Here is a 20354-nt window from a genome sequence, read left to right as displayed (position 1 = left end):
TGCATGTTTATACCAGAACTTTCAGTAACTGTGGTGGTTGGTGGTAGTGGTATGTGTATGTGTGTGTGTGTTTGCTATAATCACAAGAACAATACTAGATATAGTCACACGTGCGTCCCCTCCAGTCCCTCGTAGCTTGCCTGGAGCTTAAAACCTTCTAGTGCTTATTCACATATGTTGTAGATCATAATATCTATATATTTATGTGTATCTGAAAAGAGAAGTTAATAATTAAAGGCTGTTTTCCACACTTCTGCTTGAAATACTGATTCTTTGAAACTGCAAGGTACTAGTTGCAAGACCTGGTTTTGTCTATTTTCCCTTAGATTTGTTTACTTCATACTTTGGCTCTAAAGAACTATTTGGTGTCTTAATGAGACATACTCTAATATTCCTATTGATACTGTTTTTTCTAGGTCTATACTACCCTAATTGCAAGTTGTATTTTGTTGCCTTTACATATTTTTCTGTTTTCTCAGGTCATACACATAAAAAATAGTATTATACATTTCACGTTGTTCAAAATAGACGTTGTAAAGTGTTGATTGCTGTAACACTTAGAGTTGTGTTTGGCTGTACAGAATAGAAGATTCCATTACAGTGATTTTAAAAATTGAACTTCATTTATTTTACATAACCAAGACTCCCAAAGTAGGGAGTTGTTGGGGTGGATTCAGCTGCTCACCAGGAAAGGACTTTATGCTCTTTGGTGTCCTACGTAGGCCAACACTTGCTCCTGTTTACAGGACTCTTGGTCCAGGCAAGCGAAAGTGGGAAAGGTTAAGAAGTGCCTTGCTATTTCTACTCCTCTTTATTAAGACAATAAAAGGCTTCCAAAACAATGGAACAGACTTCCCCTTAAATTTCACTGACCAATTTTGTGTCACATTGTCTCAATGTGACATGAAAGAACCAAAAGCAAGCATGTCATTGTGGGCTCACCGTAACTGTCCTCATGCAGATCGGGAAAGAAAGGAATGTGTATATATATGAAGTAGGCAGCAAACAATATTTTCAGAGTACTGTGCCTAAATTTTTATTGTTTTACTTGTTATTTTAATGTTATGTTTAGTGTTATTTTAATTATAAATTGGTACAGAAAAAAATCATTCTCAGCCTATCAATTTATCTTTCCTTATACTATAAAGCTAGATAATAGAATTCTTATGACTGTTCCCTTGTCATATTGTAGATTCTTGGACACAAAAACAATTAACCACAATTATACTTTGAAATAGTTGATAAAGAGATGTTTGTATTTGAAGAAAAACTTTTTGAAGTGTTCCCAGTGATATGCCATTTTCATTAATTTAAATGAAGTGATTATTTTGAGGGAGATTTTCACATTGTATAAATATATAAAAACGTAGATAACATGACTTCATGCATGCAACGTTGTAAAAAACTACAAAAAACTAATACATTCAGGAAAGTAGCAGGATACAAAATCAACATGCAGAAGTCAGTTGTTTCTATATAGTAATAATGCATTTTCGTGAAAAGACATTAAGGAAACAAATTCATTGCAATAGCATAAAAAAAATTACAATACTAAGGAATAAAATTATCCAAGGAAGTTAAAGACCTGTATGAAGAAAACTATAAAACGATGATGGAAGAAATTGAAAACGACACAAGTTGATAGAAAGTTATCCTGTTAATGAATTGGTAAAATTAATCTTGTTAAAATGTCATTGTTTCCCAGAGTGATTTACAGATTCAACGCATGCTACATAAAAATTCTAATGGCATTTTACACAGATAGAAAAAACAATCTTGAGGTCAGTATGGAGCCATGAAAAACCCCAAATGGCTAATGCAGTCTTGAGCACAAAGGACAGAGCTGGAGGCGTCATACTTCCTGTCCTCAGACTGTATTGTGAGGCTGTGGTTAGCAAAACAGTGGATAGCAGAACGGATTGGAGAGCCCAGAAGTAGAACTGTTTGTGTATACAGTCAGTCTGTCTTTGAAAACAGCAGCAGGAATGAACAGTAGGGAAATTATGATAGACTCTTCAATGAATAGTGTTGATGAAAATGGATATCCATATGCAGAAGGGTGAAATTGGACCCTTAGATTAAATCATACACAGAAATCAACCAAAATGGATTAAGCATTTAAAAGTAAAACCTGAGTCTGTAAAACTCCTGGAGGAAAACATTGGGGAAAAGCTCTTTGGTATACTGGTCTTGAGAATGGTTTCTCGGATTTGCCACCGTTAGGGCAGGTAACAAAAGCAAAAACAAACTATTAGGACTACATCAAAGTGACCTACAGAGTGAGAGAAAATGTTTTTAAATCCTGTCTGATAAGGGGGAAAAATTTTATCAAAAGGGACAAATTTTCAGATATACCTAGTATAGAGAGCATAGTGACTATAGTTTAATAATGTTGTATACTTGAAATTGCCAAGATGGTAGATCTCAAATTTGTCTCACCACAAAAAGAAAGGTAAATGTGTGAGGTTATGGTGTCTCAATTAGCTTTATTGTGGTGATCATTTCATAGTGAATACACATATCAGAATATCGTATTGTACACCTAAAATATATATAGTTTTTTTAGTATCCAAACTTCAATAAAAACGAACTGACAGTTATTTGAGGGGAGATGATTTTTACATTGTAAACATAATTTAGTAGTTACTACATGCAGGTATTATGGTAGACAAATTTTAAAACAAAAATGTGGTTTCTAAATATCACAACCTCAAGGTGGATTATTCCATCAGAATCTTGACTTTTTGTGTGAAGTAGACTTTTAATATGTTGGGAGTGAAGCTTTAGAAAAATGTATTTCTTAGTCAGAACTTTAAGTTTCAGTTCAAAATGTCTGAGATTTTCCTACCATTGATTTTTCTTCCTTAAATAATTTTAAGTTTCTTCTACTGATAAAAGGAAATGATGTAAATCATTCAGTTTGTGGCATCGGTTTATTGTCACTGTATTTTTTAATTTAATAAATATAATACACGTTAACTATATACAAAGGCACTGAAGTAGATTTTATAGAAAATAAAGACACAGTCGTCCTTCTTGGGACATTGAAATTTTAATTGGTGAGGCAACATTTATATACTTGAGACCAATAAATAGTAAAAGGCAGTATGCGATCAGGCATCAAAAGTTCTATGAGAATTTAAGAGAATTGAGTGTGATTACTTAAGAGTAATGGAAACAATGGATATTTAAGACAGGCTTGTTAAAAAACACCCAATTTGGTTGGGGAGAGTTACAAGGTACAAAGACAGGCTAGTCTTTCCATCATTATCTTTTCCCCTTCTGCTCATCTAGCCCTGTCAGACTATTTGTAGTTTCTTAAGTGTTCTATGCTCTTTGATAATTCTATACTTGTAGTGTTTTTTGTTTGTTTTTGGAATTCCCTTGCTTTGTCAGCCTGGCAATTTCTTGTCTTTCTAGATTCAGTTCAGATACCACCTGCCCTGTGATGTCTTACCTGAACTTACCTGGGTAGAGTTAGGTACTTTCCTTTTTCCAGATTCATAGTCATGGTGCTTCTCTGTCTGTCTCTCTGCTCTCCATCCACCTAGGGGGTGTATGTGTGTGTATAGTTCGAGTTATCACATTGCGCTGTTCATCTGTCTGTCTCTTCACAAGCTGTGAGCTTTATGAGCTTTGTCCTATTTGTCTCCAAATCATAGTGCCCGGTGTAATGGTTTTTTGCACATTGGCCTGATAATTGAGTGGTTAGATAATTGGATGGTTAGATAAAAAGAAAGAATTAACCTCGAATGTATTCATAAATACTGGGGAAGCCTGTCTGGAGGGAATGTGGATGGTAAGAATACTTAGCCCTCTTCTTAGGAATAGAGCTTGCAATTTATCAGTATTTAGAGATAAGATTGAATAGGCAGTATTGGACTGGTTGGCAGTAGAAGTTTTAATAAACAATGGGGTTACAGTTAATAATATTTCTGAATTTTTAACACTCCCATTTTTCAAATGTCCTGTGCTTTTGTATCTTTTAGTGCTTCCACTTCTCATTCAGAGAATTCAGTGCATACAAAATCAGCTTCTGTCGTCTCATCGGATTCCATATCAACTTCTGCAGAGAACTTTTCTCCTGATTTGAGGGTATGTATACTGTTCCTAAGTCCTAGTGAAGTATTTGCTATCAGTTGTTTGTGGCCACACTATCAATTTAACTTTTAACTAATTAGGCAGGAGACATTGATGGAGTATTGTCAAAGACCTGAATCTGTGTTTAATATCCTAGAACAGGCTATTCTTACTTATCTATAAAAAAAGAAAAAAAACACATGTATTTCATTTCTGAGTTTGATGTCTTCTAAGTTCTTTGCCAAAAGATAATTAATGAATTCTGTAGTGATATAAAAGATTTTCATGAATACTCCCATAATGCTTTACTCCCAGTCATAACTAATATTTATTGAGTGCCTACCATGTGCCAAATGTTGTTCCAAGTACTTTAGTGAAATATCTCTTATAATACTTCCACCAACTATGTTAAGGTAGAAATTATTATCACCACCATTCTACAGATGACAGTAACTCAAAGAGAGATTAAATAGCATGTCCAAGGTATCATGGCTAATACATCTCATTGTCAGTACTCCTGCTCATGTAATCCAGCTCTGGAGCTCAGTCACTTAGACACTGTGCTGTAGTTGCTGCCTATCTTATTGTAGTTTATAAGTGTTCCTCTATTCATGGAAGGTCTTCTTGTTATGAAATTAGCCATATTGGTGATATCCTGTTGCACTTTGTACATTTTTGGATTCATCTGCTTTTCTACTACTGCTTGTCTGTGAACGAAGGGGAAAATAATTTCATATGTGGTGATAACCTTTAAGCCTTATGTCAGAATCTTTTCATTCTGATCAAATGGCCTTCTCAGTGGTTACACTTTCACAGCTTTAGTCAAAACCTCGGTTTCTTTAGTGATGTCATTTGCTCTTGAGAATATGTTCAGAATGTGTCTTTTTCAAGTATTTCATTTTCAGACCTAGAATCCAACAGATGCAAACAGACTGAATAGAAGCATCTGTAAAGGCTTCTGCATATTTGCCTTATCTTTTGTGAAATATCACAAAATACTAAATAGGGTATAGCAAAACTTTAAACATCACTAAAAATGATAAAGGTTTATATTTAGAATCTGAATATATGTTGTGCTGATTAAAAAGACTTCATAATATCATTAACTGTTATCTTGAAGCATAGCATACATTTGGGGTAGGGCTCATCATTAATAATAGTGGATATAAATCTGCTATTACCTTTCATTAATTTATTACTATTTAAAAATACACATTTGATATATGTATCTAACTTTGGTTTATTCATTACATTAAAAGTGCATTAAGGGCCTCTGGGCCTCTTGATAATTTTGAAGTTTTTTGGCCTACTTCTAATCAGCTTTTATTAGTTAAAAACTATCATTTTAAACCTCATGTGACTGATAAAGAACTCATATTAGGAGTGGGAGAAATACTGCTTTTATTTCTAGCCTATACTTACATTATTAATGTTATATTCTATATGCTATTTCTTGCCTAAAATATGTTAAACCATTTGTGTGTTCTTGTGAGATTTAGTTTGCTTAAATTCCTTATGGTTCCATTAAATTTCGTTAAATTCCTGGGCACACATGTGAAATGCAGTGCATTGTAGGAAGCTGAGAGAAGGCATCCACTATCAGCTTCTCTTTATTTCCTCAGAGTGTTGTGTGTACGTAGGAGTGGTTTACATTGGGAAAAATAGGGGTCAAGGCAGGAGGAGAAGGGGACAATAGAAGATGAGGTGGTTGGATGGCATCACTGACTCAATGGACATGAGCTTGAGTAAACTCCAGGAGTTGGTGATGGACAGGGAGGCCTGGCATGCTGCCGTCCATGGGGTCGCAAAGAGTTTGACATGACTGAGCGACTGAACTGAATTGAATGTTAAACTGTATGTTAAATATTTTAATTTCTTATTTTGAGTAAAGTTTTAATTTTAGAACAGGTTTAGATATACAGAAAAATTGCAAAGATACTACAGAGTTCCCATACATTTGACATCCAGTTTCCCCTGTTATTAATATCGTATAATGCATTAGTATGGTATATTTGGTAAAATTAATGAACCAATGTTGATACATTATTATTAAATAAAGTCAGTGCTTTATTCAGATATGCTGAGTCCTTCTTTGTGTTCCATGGTCCATATCACAGTGCATTTGGTAGCCATGTCTCTTGAGGCACTTCTTGGCTGTGACAGGTTATCAGACTTTCTTTTTGATGAGACTTACTTTCTTTTCTTTCTTTCTGGCACTAGTGGTAAAGAACCTGCCTGCGAATGCAGGACATGTTAGAGACATGGATTTGATCCCTGGGTCAGGAAGATCCCATGGAGGAGGGCATGGCAACCCACTCCAGCATTCTTGCCTGGAGAATCCTATGGACAGAGCAGCCTGGCAGGCTCCAGTCTGTGGGGTTGCACAGAGTTGAATGTGACTGAAGTGATTTAGCACACATGCATGGTCAGATACTTTGCAGAATGTTTGATGTTTTACCCATTATTAGACTGGGGCTATGTGTTGGACCACAGAGATGAAGAACCATTTTCATCACATCGTATCAAAGGTGGTACGTACTGTCAACATAGCGTGTCACTGTCAGTGTTGACCGTAATCTCTTGGTTCAGGTAGTGATAGGTTCTGTCGCTATAGAATACTCTGTTTTACCCCTTCTTATCCTTACAGTGTACTCTTTGAAAGGAAGTAACTATGCACAGTCCACGCTTGAGGAGCCCAGGTAGAGTGGAACACTTTTTATTTCTTTTGCATGAGAGATTTGTCTCTTCTGCCTCATTTATTGAGTTATGCAGTTATTTATTTGTATTGGTGTAGACTCATGGTTATTTATTTTATATATCACAACACAGTATTACTTTGTTGCTAAAGTTGTTTCAGATTGGGAGTTCTTTCGGTTGGATCTTGTGTCCCTTTGACATACTCCCATTATGGTGTTTTGTTGTTGTTGTTTTCGTCTGTTTTTTGTTTAGACACTCTTCCTTACTCTTTGTCACTGCAAGATGCTCCACGCTCATCTTGATACTTCCCACCGCAGTCCTGGAATCATCATCCATGTCTCAGGGAGCCAGATTTCTTTTATTGGAAAGTGGTGTTAGAAAGTACGATCTGGGCCCTAGGTGTGCTCACTTGCTTTTTCTTCCCTCTCCCCTCCCCCAGCCCCTTTTCCTTCTTTCCTTTTAAGATTTATTTTTTTATTCATTGGCTGTGGTGGCTCCCCATTGCTGTACGTGGGCTCTCGCTAGTTTTGGGGAGCAGGGCTCCTTTTCCTTGCAGTGGCTTCTCTCGTTGGGGAGCACAGGCGCTTGGCACTTGGGCCTCAGTAGTTGCAGCTCCTGGCGCTCAGTAGTGTGGCTCATGGGCTCAGTTGCTCTCTGGCATGGGGAATCTTCCCGGACCAGGGATGGAGCCGGTGTCCCTTGCATTGCAAGCTGGATTCCTGGAGAAGCCCCTCTTTCTTTCTTTTAACAAAAAAAGGTAACAAAGTACTTTTATTCTCCTTCTGAAGCAAAAGATCATTTGTGTACATCCTGTTTGTAGATAATGAGAATTGTGATCACATATGCAAGTTTGTCTGGAGTAGTCTTATTTTATGCTGTTGTCTCTTCAGGTTTAACAGTAGACACAAAAATGTCCTGAGTTATTGACTCTCTTAGCACTAGGATACTAAAGGAATCTGTTAAATTTATACATCAGCTCCATGACTTTGGGATTGTCCCCATTAGTGCCTTATTAGTTCAGTATCTTTCACAACTTAGTAGGGCTCTGAGATAATTTTCGTTAGAAAAATGAAGAGACAGTTGTTAAATGTTATAGTAAGGAGTGTTAAATGTTATATAAAGGAGAAGATCATTTTGGACACCAAAGGTTAACTGTACTCACCATGGTAGGGTGCCTGAACGGCAGAGAAAAAAAGGAAATTAATATGTTTAGGCTGATTCCTTCATTTTAAAACACACCTTTGATAATTAGGTATAATCTTTACTTGAATTACAGTCTTCTTATTTAGTTGTGGGAAGATGAATGAGGAGCATCTAATATCATTTAAGACATGAAGCCTGATTTCAAATGTATGTGTAGGATGGAAAGAAGGATGTGCTTCTAATAATTGAAAGAAGTCCAGTGCGTTACTTGGATAAATATTTATACAAGCTCCGTCTCATCACAGCAGTCCTCTGAGACCGACACCAGTCTCTCATTTGACAGAGGGGCAGCCTGGTGCTCAGAACGGCTGAGTTCAGTGATGTGCTGGAAGGCACACAGCTCGGGGTTGCCCTTTTGCTTGGTCTCCAGTTGGTTGTATCCTGTGCAGCACGTTACCCAGAGAGACTGTGCTCCCGTGACTTCGCTGCTCAGTGTTTTCAAATGTGGAGTGTCTGTTAGTCACTCAGTCGTGCCCGGCTTTTTGCGACCCCATGTACTGTAGTCCACCAGGCTTCTCTGTCCATGGAATTCTCCAGGCAAGAATACTGGAGTGCACTGCCATTCCTTCTCCAGGGAGTGTGAAGTGAGAAGTTCTTAATTCAAAGAAGTATCTTTAAGCATTTTATGAGGTAGAAGTAGCAGTTTACAGCATTCCTTAATAAATGAGAATTGCTTTTCTACTTAATTCTAAAAGAGGGTTTTTCTAATAAGATCTGATTTCTCCCCTTCCTCAGTTTTGTTAGTTGTTGATATTTTGCTTTTAGTATATGTACCTGTAGCTCTAAAATGGTAGTGTTCTAGTTAATTGTAGGTGGAACTCACTGCAGACAGCTATGTGTTTTTCTTTCACTGATCAGTTTGGCTTTGTTTATGAGATGAGGGGCTTGGCATGCAAATCATCATTCACAGATGATTTGAAGTTGGTTAACCTCTGGGCTTTGAGTTCTCCTTACAGCGTCACCGTTTATCTCTGCTCTGAGCCTCAGCATTTTATAAGCTCCATTAATAACAGCTTTTAAATACAAGTAGAAAGAACAAAATGCATTAAAAAGCTAATACAGTTTCATTAAAAATATTAAATCAGATTGTGTAGGTTTTCTGCTACAAGTACCATGAAGTGACTCTTTCCTCGAAGGATAGTGTTGTAATAGAGTAACACCCGTGAAAGCTTCTGTTAAGAATTTCCTATTCAAACAAGGTGGTTTGCTCCCTCGTCAGTAAAGCAGAATCAAAAGTCAGCAGGGATAAGGGGTATTTACTCAGGTAGAATTCCGTTTGTGTTACTTTTTCACGCTGTAAGTGTAGCTTGTTCTGGAAAAAGTCATATACAGATTTAATCCAGTAGACGTATTTCTGAAAAGTTGAGCACAGCCTCAGGCTTGATAGATTGAATCATGCTTCCTCAGAGATGACAATGGTAGTGTTTCCTGTTCGCTTTGTTCTTCACTTTGGCACTTGGCCTATTGAATTTCAATTTAAAAACTTAAAATCCTTTCATATAAAATTTTTAATAATCAAGTTATTTTAAAAGAAGTTTTCCATTTTAAAAATCAAGCTTTCTTTAATCTAACTGTGTTCTTAATAAGAACATAGTTTCAGAGTTTGACAGTGGAATTAAGAACCTAGGGAACTTGTGTTTGGTTGATTTCTTTGTTCACCAGAGACTAAAATCTCATGAAATACAGGACTTTAAAATTCAAATGCGCAGCTCTATTTATTTATAAAATGTAATTTTTATGGCATTGGGCTTTAATTGAAGTGTATTCCTTAAATGGTGGTGATTAAAAGGTGAGTTAAAAGTCAGGCTGTGCAGTATTTCCTTTCCTTTGTTGATGCCTGTGATATGGCACTTATAATGATGTTTGTCTGCAATTCAAAATCAAATTGTATTGATATTGTATTCTGTATTTTTTATCCCATTATTTTAGAAGGTCTCAGACATATGATCTCAGAATATGTATATAAATGTATTTATATAGTTTATATATATGTATAATTGAGATAAAAGTTGTAGTATTTTGGGTTTTGTTTATAACTATCTTTCCTTATCTTGAAATATTTAATGGTCTTAAATAAAGCAAATGTGATTATCCATTCAAAATTTGTGTTACATTAATATTTCTTTATGAACCAAAGGTCACAGATAATTAGATTATTTCTTCTAGAGTACATACATGAATGTAATATTGACACATTCTGTAGGTATGCAGGTCTAGTCGGAACGAGTTAAGGCTCATGGAGCAGCTGTTAGGTAAACGAAGTTTCTGTTACATGTAGTTATTTCAATAGCCAGAGCAAAAACTGATTGAAGATAGCCCTTATTTTGTGATTAACACCACCACCCCTCATATTGGTGTCACCTCCTAACAGCCTACAAATTGAAAAGAACAACTTAGGCAAATAAAGGATATCCACTAGAAACTCCATTATAAGCCTCATCCTTAATGGAGGTGTGTTAGAAGCCATTTCCTTTGAACTTAGAAACAGGACGCTGGTTTCTGTCACTACTTTCAACATTATGCTAGAAGTCCTAGCTAGTAAAATAGGAAAAGGATAAATAATATAAGGAATGAAAGGGAGAAGCAAAACTTTCATTACTTATTGATGATTGATGATACAGAAGATTTAAGAAGAATCTATTATATACAATTCCAGCACTGATGCTGGATACAAGACAATTTAACAAAAAAATTATGCTTCTGTACTTTAGCAGAAATGTTTAAATAGGGGAACACATGTAAATACATGGCTGATTCATGTCAATTTATGGCAAAAACCACTATAATATTGTAAAGTAGTTAGCCTCCAACTAATAAAAATAAATGAGAAAAAAAAAGGAAAAAGTATTCAAGTCACAAGAGCAACAAAATTACATTACTTATCTAATAAAAGATATGTAACAACTTCACGGAGAAAGTTATAAAACTTTATTAAAGAGCCTAAAACTATCTCAAATATATGAGTAGACAGAATAGCTTGGGAATGTCAAATATTTTCAAAATATCGGTTTAACTCAGTGTCATTTCAAACAAAATTCAAGTTTATCCTGTAGAACTTGGCAAGCTGATCCTAAAATTTACATGAAAAGGTAAAAGGTCAAGATTACTAATAAGAAAAATGAAGCAGGAAGATTCATTTAGTTGAATATAAAGCTAAAGTAATTAGTACAGAAATAGATGAATGAAAAATAACAAAGTTCAAGAACACATATTTATAGGAACTCTGTATTGGAGTTGGTGTAATAGATCTTTAGGGGAGGAATGAACTATTTAGTAATCAGCTGTATCAGCCATATGGTTAGCCATATTGGAGAAGGAAAGTTGAATTCTTAATTCATACTTACACAAAAATTGAGTTCTTCAAACACTTAACATTGAAAAATCAAAATTTTGAAATATAATATCCTTATAACTTATGTCAGAAGAGAATGTTAAAATAAGACCCACAGTATTAACCTTAAAAGAAAAGCTGTAGAAGGCCCCCCTAGTGGGTCAGTGGTTAGGAGTCCGCCTTGCAATGCAGGGGACTCGAGTTTGATCTCTGGTCTGGGAACTAAGGAAGATCTCACATGCCATGGAGCAGCTCAGCCTGCGTGCCCCCGCAGCAGTCTGAGCTGCGGTGAGAGATCCCGAGTGCTGCAACTAAGACCCAGTGCAACCAAACAAATAAATATTTTTAAAAAGACATGAAAACTAATTTTAAAAGTTTCATTTATAAAAAATGAAACAAAATTTTATTATGCTAAAATGGTAAGGACGTTTTCCTATTTATTTGATTGCTGTTCATTTAACCTCTCTCAAATTAAGCTCTGCAAAGGCAGGAGCCTTGGTTATTTCCCTAGTATGTAGAATAGTGCCTGAATCAACGTGACTTAAAATCTGTTTCACACATGTGGTCAGTTGCAACCTAAAGCTCCTTGGGATGCTGGGAACATTCATCCTCCCATTTGCTGTATTTATTTGGTGGAAAAGGTTGAGGAGCACTCTTAATTGACTGAAATTTGAAACCACCTGTTGGCTACATCTGGGAAACTAAAGAAGAAAATTTTATGTTTTATTCATAGTTCCCAATGAAATCTGTGCATTTAATGGCAACCCACTTCAATATTCTTTCCTGGAAAGTCCCATGGACAGAGAAGCCTGGTGGGCTACAGTCCATGGGGTCACTAAGAGTCGGACATGACTTAAACAACTAAATGGGATTCACTAACTCACTGCACTCTCTTGAAATTTCCTGAGTGAGGAGAAAGTATCCAGTAAGACCTGGCCTCAGCCAGCATGAAAGTTAGAATCTGGTAGTGGAAAAGGAGATAAGCAAATCAGTGATTATTATGTGACAGGTACTATCGCAAAGGTATACCTTGGAAGCAGAAAGGACAGAACATTCTAAAACAGTTTATATTATAAGCAAATAAATTCTGCTACATTAAACATACTGAAAGTATTTGGAGGGTATTTACAAAAAATAAGAATTTAAAGAAAAATAAACTTTCCAGAAAGAAAAAGAATATACTATAAGATATATACAGATAAGATGTATCTGTTGTCTTTTCTTATATCCTTAGCGCTTAGTATTTAGTAAATCAGTTGAAGAGAATGAGAAATATTCAGTTATTTTCTCTTTTAACAAAATGTCGTTATCTTTTGAAGAATGCTCATTCCCCTTTACTTTCCATTCTTAGTAGTCCCCTAGTTCTTATGTCTGGTAGACTGGCCTTTCCTGAAGCTAATGCACCATCATAAAACTCATCTTCCTTGACATCACTTTTCATGTGTGATAACCGCAGTTTAAAAATTCTTCAAGGGGATCCTTGTTTCTTACAGTGGTGAGTGCAGACTTCTGACCCTTGCGTTCAGGGCTCTTTGTGTTTGGTCCCATCACGGCTGTCACTCTGTATCTCCCACTGTCCCCAAGTATGACCCCACCTCTACTGATAGGGATTCTTCTGATAGTCTCTCACCTGTTACACAAAATGTGCTCATCTCACTGTCTTTCATGCGGATTTGCTCACATATCTGGAGTGTACTCTGCTCTTCAGTGAAGCAAATGATGCTCAGTCTGTTAATCAAAGACTCCCCACCACCTCTGTGCCTTCTAGCCCATATGATCTTTATTTTCTGATAGAAGATACTTAAATAAGTCAGAGAGAGAGCAATGGGGAAAAAACTTTACAGAAATTATATGAGGTGAATTTGGAAGACACAGGCAGTCACTAATGTGCACCTCCTTCATTGAAATCCCCTTGAAAATGCTTATGGTCATCTCATTTCCATGCTTAATAAAGAAATGACTTCAGACCATACCCTTATGATTTCCATTTTACTGAAACTTTTCTCTCCAGAGTTACCATTGGCTGTCCTTTCTAAAACTTTGTATCTTTTATAATAACCTTGAGAGTTTTTTTTAATTATAAAAGCAGTACAATGTAATAATAATTTGTGGGAAATAGAAACAGGGTTAAGGAAGAAATAAACATCACCAGTGCTTCTGCTACTCTCACCATTACTCTGGTACACAAAACAGTGTTCCTTGAAAGTTCCTTAAAAGTATTTGATATCCCCAAAAATCTTCCTTTAAAGTTCCTATGTAGAACTTTTGGGTATCGGAGTAAAAGCTCTTCAACTCTACTCACCATAAGCTTATGATGTCAGCAGTTGGCTAAGTTATAATATAAGTAGAGTCTTGCCTATTATACTGTTCAGTGGTCTGTAGCCTATTTATTGGGATTGTAATTATTTTATGTGATTCACAGATTATATTGCATATATTATCAATGTTATTAAGACTTAAAAGAATAAAAACTTTAAATGTGTTAAAAGTTCCAATAAAAACAGCCAAATAATTGCAATAGAAATATATAGAGAAATTATTAAAAAATTAGAAAGTGTGGAAAGACTGATGAACATAAAAGTATATTTCATACAATCATGATGCAGCAGGGATAATAACGACTATATTCAGTTGATGGTAAAGAAATAAGGAAAACTGTCTGTGCCACGAGGATATTTAATTAGGTGGTGGTTGTTCAGTTACTCAGTCGTGTCTGACTCTTTGCGACCCCATAGACTGCAGAATCAGCGTAGACAAGTAGCAAGTGAAAAACTCCAGGGGCGTCCCAGTCTTAGGTGGGCCTTCATAGTTTTGTGAAACTTACCAACAGGAGCCCTACCAAGTTCTTACAGTGAAGGCTTAGAAAAATTCTCTTGATACTGGCAGAGGGAGAGGAAAAGCAGTTATTTTGAAAATGTCCAGAACATTCTGTTTTTCTTAAACCTGCCCTCAGAAGAACCTGTTTTGCTAGCCTAGCCTGTGGGTTTTGTCAGAGCCTAACTTATCTGGGGGAAGGGAAATACCCAGTTCCAGCCTCCTGTAACCTTCCCCATGGGTGAAGAGAAATACAAACTGCAGCACCCTCTGGCCAGCATGTCCTATGTGGGGGGAAAAGTGAAAGTGTTAGTCCCTCAGTTGTGTCCGACTCTTTGTGACCCTGTGAACTGTAACCAGCTAGACTCTTCAGTCCATGGAATTTTTCCAGGCAAGAATACAGGAGTGGCTTGCCCTTTCCTCCTCCAGGGATCAAACCTGGGTCTTCTGCATTGCAGGCAATTTTTTTTTCACTGTCTGAGCCACAAGGAAAAAAGCACTTGTCAATGTCACAGTCTTTATAAAAGGCAGAGGACTAAGAGATTGAGACACGGAACGATGGGACATTTCTTCTCCCGCCTCCGCACTCTCTAGGTGATCATGGTCTTAGCACAGTCATACATCTGTTCAAATCAGCTGCTGCAGTGAGGTGTATGTCACCTTGGAAAAGTTGCTTAACTTCTGTAAGGGTCAATTACCTCCTTTGTAAATGGGAATAAGATACTATTTCTCTTTCAGGGTATTATGAGCCCTGAATGAATAATCTTCTACAAGCAGTGCATGAACTAGGCCAGTTTGGGTGATGTTTTCTGGATATTAGGTGAAATGAAAGTAATGAGATAACCTCCCTACCTTTCTACATCTCTCTTGTTTGTGGTAGAAATTGTTACAAGCCATCCTTTATTGGAAAGAACTGTTCTTTATCGTTAGTTTATATCTTTCTAATAACTTTCTGCTTTTAAAAGTCTCCTTTCTTTTATTAAATGATATTGCTAATAGATGGTAGTTGTTTTGATCAGTGTTCTCAGTTACGAAAAAAAATAGTGGCAGCCCTACATCATTCCTGTCCCCAACCTGCACAGTTTTTTTTTTTTTTTACTTGTATGCTTCATTTGTTATAATTGATGAACCAGTATTTACACATAATATTAATTAAAATCCATGGTTTACATGAGGGTTCAGTCTTGGATTGTATATTCTCTGGGTTTCCACAAATGTATAATGACATGTTTCTACCCTTACTATGTCATGAAAAGTAGTTTCACTCCCCTGAGAGCACTTGACCCCACCTCGCTGTCCCTCCCCCGTCTCCCTGAACCCCTGGCTACTACAGATCTTCTCACAGTCTCCATAGTTCTGCCTTTTCCAGAATGTCACATAGTTGGGATCATCCAGTACATAGCCAGATTGGCTTGTTAGCAATATGCCTTTATGATTCTTCCATGTCTTTACAGGGCTTGATAGCTTATTTCTTCTTATCACTAACTAATCTTCCTTTGAATTGATATACCACGGTTAGTTTATCCATTTACTTACTGGAGGACGTTTCAGTTGCTTCCAAGTTTTAACAGTTATGAACACCTTGCATTTTAACATTTAAACTGAAAATTTTTCTTCATATCAGGTATATTCATTCCTAGGGTTACTGTAACAGAATATGCAAAGTGGTGGCTTAAAACAACAAAATGTTATTCTCTCACAGTTCTGGAGTATGTAATAAGATATATATATATATATATATATCTTCATCTTTAGCTCTTAGAGCTCCTAAAACTTGTAGATCACTTCATCTTCTAAGTGATAAGAGCCAAAGAAGCATCTTTGGTTATAATATTTGGCTTTTAGTCTCTGGTTCCAGAGTGATAAAAGTAAAGAGCATCTTTTGTTATTCATAATATACCCTCTTGGATCACAAGAGAGGACTTTATGTTAATGAATAACTCTTGGAAAGCTCCTGGGGCCTGGTTATCATGGGAACCCACCTGTGATTACTTTTGGAACTTTCAGCCTCTTCCATCTCTGGGGAGGGGAAAGAGGCTGGAGGTTGAGTTGATCATTAATGGCCATAATTCAGTCGATCTAGTAATGAAGGCTCCATAAAGATACCCTGACTTGAGGGGTTTAGAGAAATTCCAGATTCAGTTCAGTTCAGTTCAGTTGCTCAGTCGTGTCCAACTCTCTGCGACCTCATGAACCGCAGCATACCAGGCCTCCCTATCCATCACCAAGTCCTGGAGTCCACCCAAACCCATGTCCATTGAATCAATGCTGCCATCCAACCATCTCAACTTCTGTCGTCCCCTTCTCCTCCTGCCTTCAATCTTTCCCAGCATCAGGGTCTTTTCAAATGAGTCAGCTCTTCGCATCAGGTGGCCAGAGTATTGGAGTTTCAGGTTCAACATCAGTCCTTCCAGTGAACACCCAGGACTGATCTCCTTTACAATGGACTGGTTGGATCTCCTTGCAGTCCAAGGGACTCTCAAGAGTCTTTTACAACACCACAGTTCAAAAGCATCAGTTCTTCAGTGCTCTGCTTTCTTTATAGCCCAGCTCTTACATCCGTATGTGAGTACTGGAAAAACCATAGCTTTGACTAAATGGACCTTTGTTGGCAAAATAATGTCTCTGCTTTTTAATATACTGTCTAGGTTTGTCATAACTTTCCTTCCAAGGAGTAAGCGTCTTTTAATTTCATGGCTGCAATCACCACCTGCAGTGATTTTGGAGCCCAGAAAAATAAAGTCAGCCACTGTTTCCACTGTTTCGCCATCTATTTGCCATGAAGTGATGGGACCAGATGCCATGATCTTAGTTTTCTGAATGTTGAGCTTTAAGCCAACTTTTTTATGTTTCTCTTGCACTTTCATCACGAGGCTCTTTAGTTCTTCTTCACTTTCTGCCATAAGGGTGGTGTCATCTGCATATCTGAGGTTATTGATATTTCTCCTGGCAATCTTAGTTCCAACTTGTGCTTCCTCCAGCCCAGCATTTCTCATGATGTACCCTGCATATAAGTTAAATAAACAGGGTGACAATATACAGTCTTGGCATACTCCTTTTCCTATTTGGAACCAGTCTGTTGTTCCATGTCCACTTCTAACTGTTGCTTCCTGACCTGCATACAGGTTTCTCAAGAGGCAGGTCAGGTGGTCTGGTATTCCCATCTCTTTCAGAATTTTCCACAGTTTATTGTGATCCACACAGTCAAAGGCTTTGGCATAGTCAATTAAGCAGAAATAGACATTTTTTTGGAACTCTCTTGCTTTTTTGATGATCCAGCGCATGTTGGCAATTTGATCTCTGGTTTCTCTGCCTTTTCTAAAACCAACTTAAACATCTGGAAGTTGTTAGTTCATGTATTGCTGAAGCCTGGCTTGGAGAATTTTGAGCATTACTTTACTAGCATGTGAGATGAGTGCAATTGTGCGGTAGTTTGAGCATTCTTTGGGATTGCCTTTCTTTGGGATTGGAATGAAAACTGACCTTTTCCAGTCCTGTGGCCACTGCTGAGTTTTCCAAATTTGCTGGCATATTGAGTGCAGCACTTTCATAGCATCATCTTATAGGATTTGAAATAGCTCAACTAGAATTCCATCACCTCCACTAGCTTTGTTCATTGTGATGCTTTCTAAGGCCCACCTGACTTCACATTCCAGGATGTCTGGCTCTAGGTGAGTGATCATACCATCATGATTATCTTAGTCATGAAGATCTTTTTTGTACAGTTCTTCTGTGTATTCTTGCCACCTTTTCTTAATATCTTCTGCTTCTGTTAGGTCCATACCATTTCTGTCCTTTATTGAGCCCATCTTTGCATGAAATGTTCCCTTGGTATCTCTAATTTTCTTGAGATCTCTAGACTTTCCCATTGTATTGTTTTCCTCTGTTTCTTTGCATTGATCACTGAGGAAGGCTTTCTTATCTCTTCTTGCTGTTCTTTGGAACTCTGCATTCAAATGGGAATCTCTTTCCCTTTCTCCTTTGCTTTTCACTTCTCTTTTCACAGTTGTTTGTAAGGCCTCCTCAGACAACCATTTTGCTTTTTTGCATTTCTTTTTCTTGGGGATGGTCTTGATCACTGCCTCCTGTACAATGTCATGAACCTCCATCCATAGTTCATCAGACACTCTTATCAGATGTAGTCCCTTAAATGTCCCAGATTGGTACACACTTTAAGGGTATGGAAATTTCAGGGCATGGAAATCCCACACAGCCTTATACCACATTCTGGTTTCTAAGTGCTATCCTTCATAAAAAACTGGCAAATGTAGGTAAGATGTTTCCCTGAGTTTTGTGAGCCATTTTAGCAAATTACTGCAGAAGAGCTTGTGGGAAATTTTGGTTTATGAATATTTGGTTAGAAGTAGAGATGACAGGTTAGGGTTTGAGATCAGTGCTTAAAGTGTAGAGGTGGTCCTGGGGGACTCAGCCCTTACAATGTGCAACCCCGCTCACTACCAGTGATAGTGTAGTAAGTGAGTTGCGGGATACCCAGCTGGTATCTGCCAAGAACTGGAGATTTCCTTGGTATGGAAAAACCCACATATCTGGTGTTAGAAGTGTTGAGAGAGAGGATAGAAAAAGTTTGTGTTTTTTTTCCCTTTTAGGAGACTCATAATCTGAAATCAAGGTGTTGGGAGGATGGTTACTTCTGAGCTCTCAGAGGTTCTCAGAGCCCTCACAATCTGTTCCATACCTCTTTTCTAGCTGCTGGGGAAGACCGATGATTCTTGGCGTTCCTTGGGTTGTAGATCCATCACACTAATCTCTGCCTCCATCTTCACATGACGTTATCCATGTGTCTCTGTATTTTCATAGGAATGTCGTCCTACATAGACGGCAGTCATATTGGATTGGGGTCCACCCTATCCAGTATATCCTCATTGAACCGATCATATTTCCAAATAAGGTCACATTCCCAGGTACCATCAGTTAGCACCTCTCCCTATCTTTAAATAACTGTAGCATGAACTGATGCTTTCCAGACTGCTCCTGTGTGGATGCTCTCCCTTTTTTTGTCATTGTCAAATCATTGATGATGATGTAATTTTATCCAGCTCTTACTAATTGTGGTTTCAGCTGAAAACCAAATTTTCCTTGGCAGTGTTATAAAAAAGGGCTTCCTTGTGCTTGAATTTGGATGTGTTTTCAAATATATAACCAATACGATGCATCCCAGATGCCAGTGTGTGGCTCTGCCCTGCTCAGATTGGTTTTTATGGCTCATTTGTGTGCTTTGTGGTTTGTCAAGTATAAAAAATAACAGTAAAGTGAAATTGATGTGAAATGATTTTTTTGTAGAATTATCCAATGAGGGATGTTTATTCTTATTATTATTTGCTGTTTTAATACATAGAGAAACTGTGAAAGATAGTTTATAACTTCTACAGACTCATTTATAATTTAGTGTTTTGCAGATTTCAGAAGGAATTCTTTTCCTGTTTTTCTGTTATCTTACATTCCATGTGAAAACTGACCCCTAAGCTTGCCAATTTCCAGATCATCATTATAGACAAAGTTTCTGAATTTCCTTTATAATAGTTTCCTAATCAGAGAGGAGAGAAAGGGAGGTTGGTTAGAGTCACATGGAAAGTTACTGAGCACTCTGAAAACAGTTTGATTAAAAGGCCATGGAAGAAAATGGGGAAGAAACATGCTTGGAGATAGGGCAAAAGTGAATTCTGTTATAGGAATAAAAAAAGTTATAAATTTCAATCTATGTGATTTTTTTTTTGTTTGTTTCCACCAGCAAGATTTTAATGTGTCAATAGGCTTTCCTTGAGAAGGGTTAAATATTGTATTGTCTGCTGTTAAAGAGCAGGTTTTATGTAATCTTTATTGATAATGGAGGACAGAGGAGCCTGATGTGCTGCAGTCTGTGGAGTTGCACAGTTTAGCTACCAAACAACAACATCGTCTATTGATATAGCCGGAGCTCCTGCATCAAGTCAGCCTCTAATGCAGCTGACCAGAAACAGATTGGCTAGCCAATTAGTGGCTTTGGTTCAGTAGGAGAGCACATCTTATGTATTCCAGAGGGTGTCTCCTGAGGGGGATGTCTCTCTTCCTCTCATACCTGAGTGTTACATAACTTTCTCTCTGCTGAAGATATTTGCATGTAAGTGCTGACATGCCTAATCAGTCTGGCTTTGCTGTCTTTTGTTTCTCTACTCTCATTTTAGGAAGGTAGGACCCTTGTGTTTTTGAATTCTTTGTTTTGACCTTAACT

General features: G+C 37.2%; 1 protein-coding gene across 4 annotated transcripts in view; it reads left to right on the top strand.

Annotated features, from left to right (window-relative positions):
- MTMR2 (myotubularin related protein 2) overlaps positions 1–20354 on the top strand; it is a 111690-nt gene that overhangs the window by 37449 nt on the left and 53887 nt on the right. For all 4 annotated transcript variants that reach the window (XM_020885509.2, XM_020885508.2, XM_070473657.1 and 1 more), the window contains one exon: positions 3990–4095. In XM_020885509.2, coding sequence (XP_020741168.1) covers positions 3990–4095 — 106 coding nt within the window. The remainder of the gene's footprint in view (positions 1–3989; positions 4096–20354) is intronic.

This window comes from Odocoileus virginianus, chromosome 10, assembly GCF_023699985.2.
Source record: "Odocoileus virginianus isolate 20LAN1187 ecotype Illinois chromosome 10, Ovbor_1.2, whole genome shotgun sequence".
NCBI lineage: Eukaryota > Metazoa > Chordata > Mammalia > Artiodactyla > Cervidae > Odocoileus > Odocoileus virginianus.
This window is presented reverse-complemented; position numbering and strand designations above follow the sequence as displayed.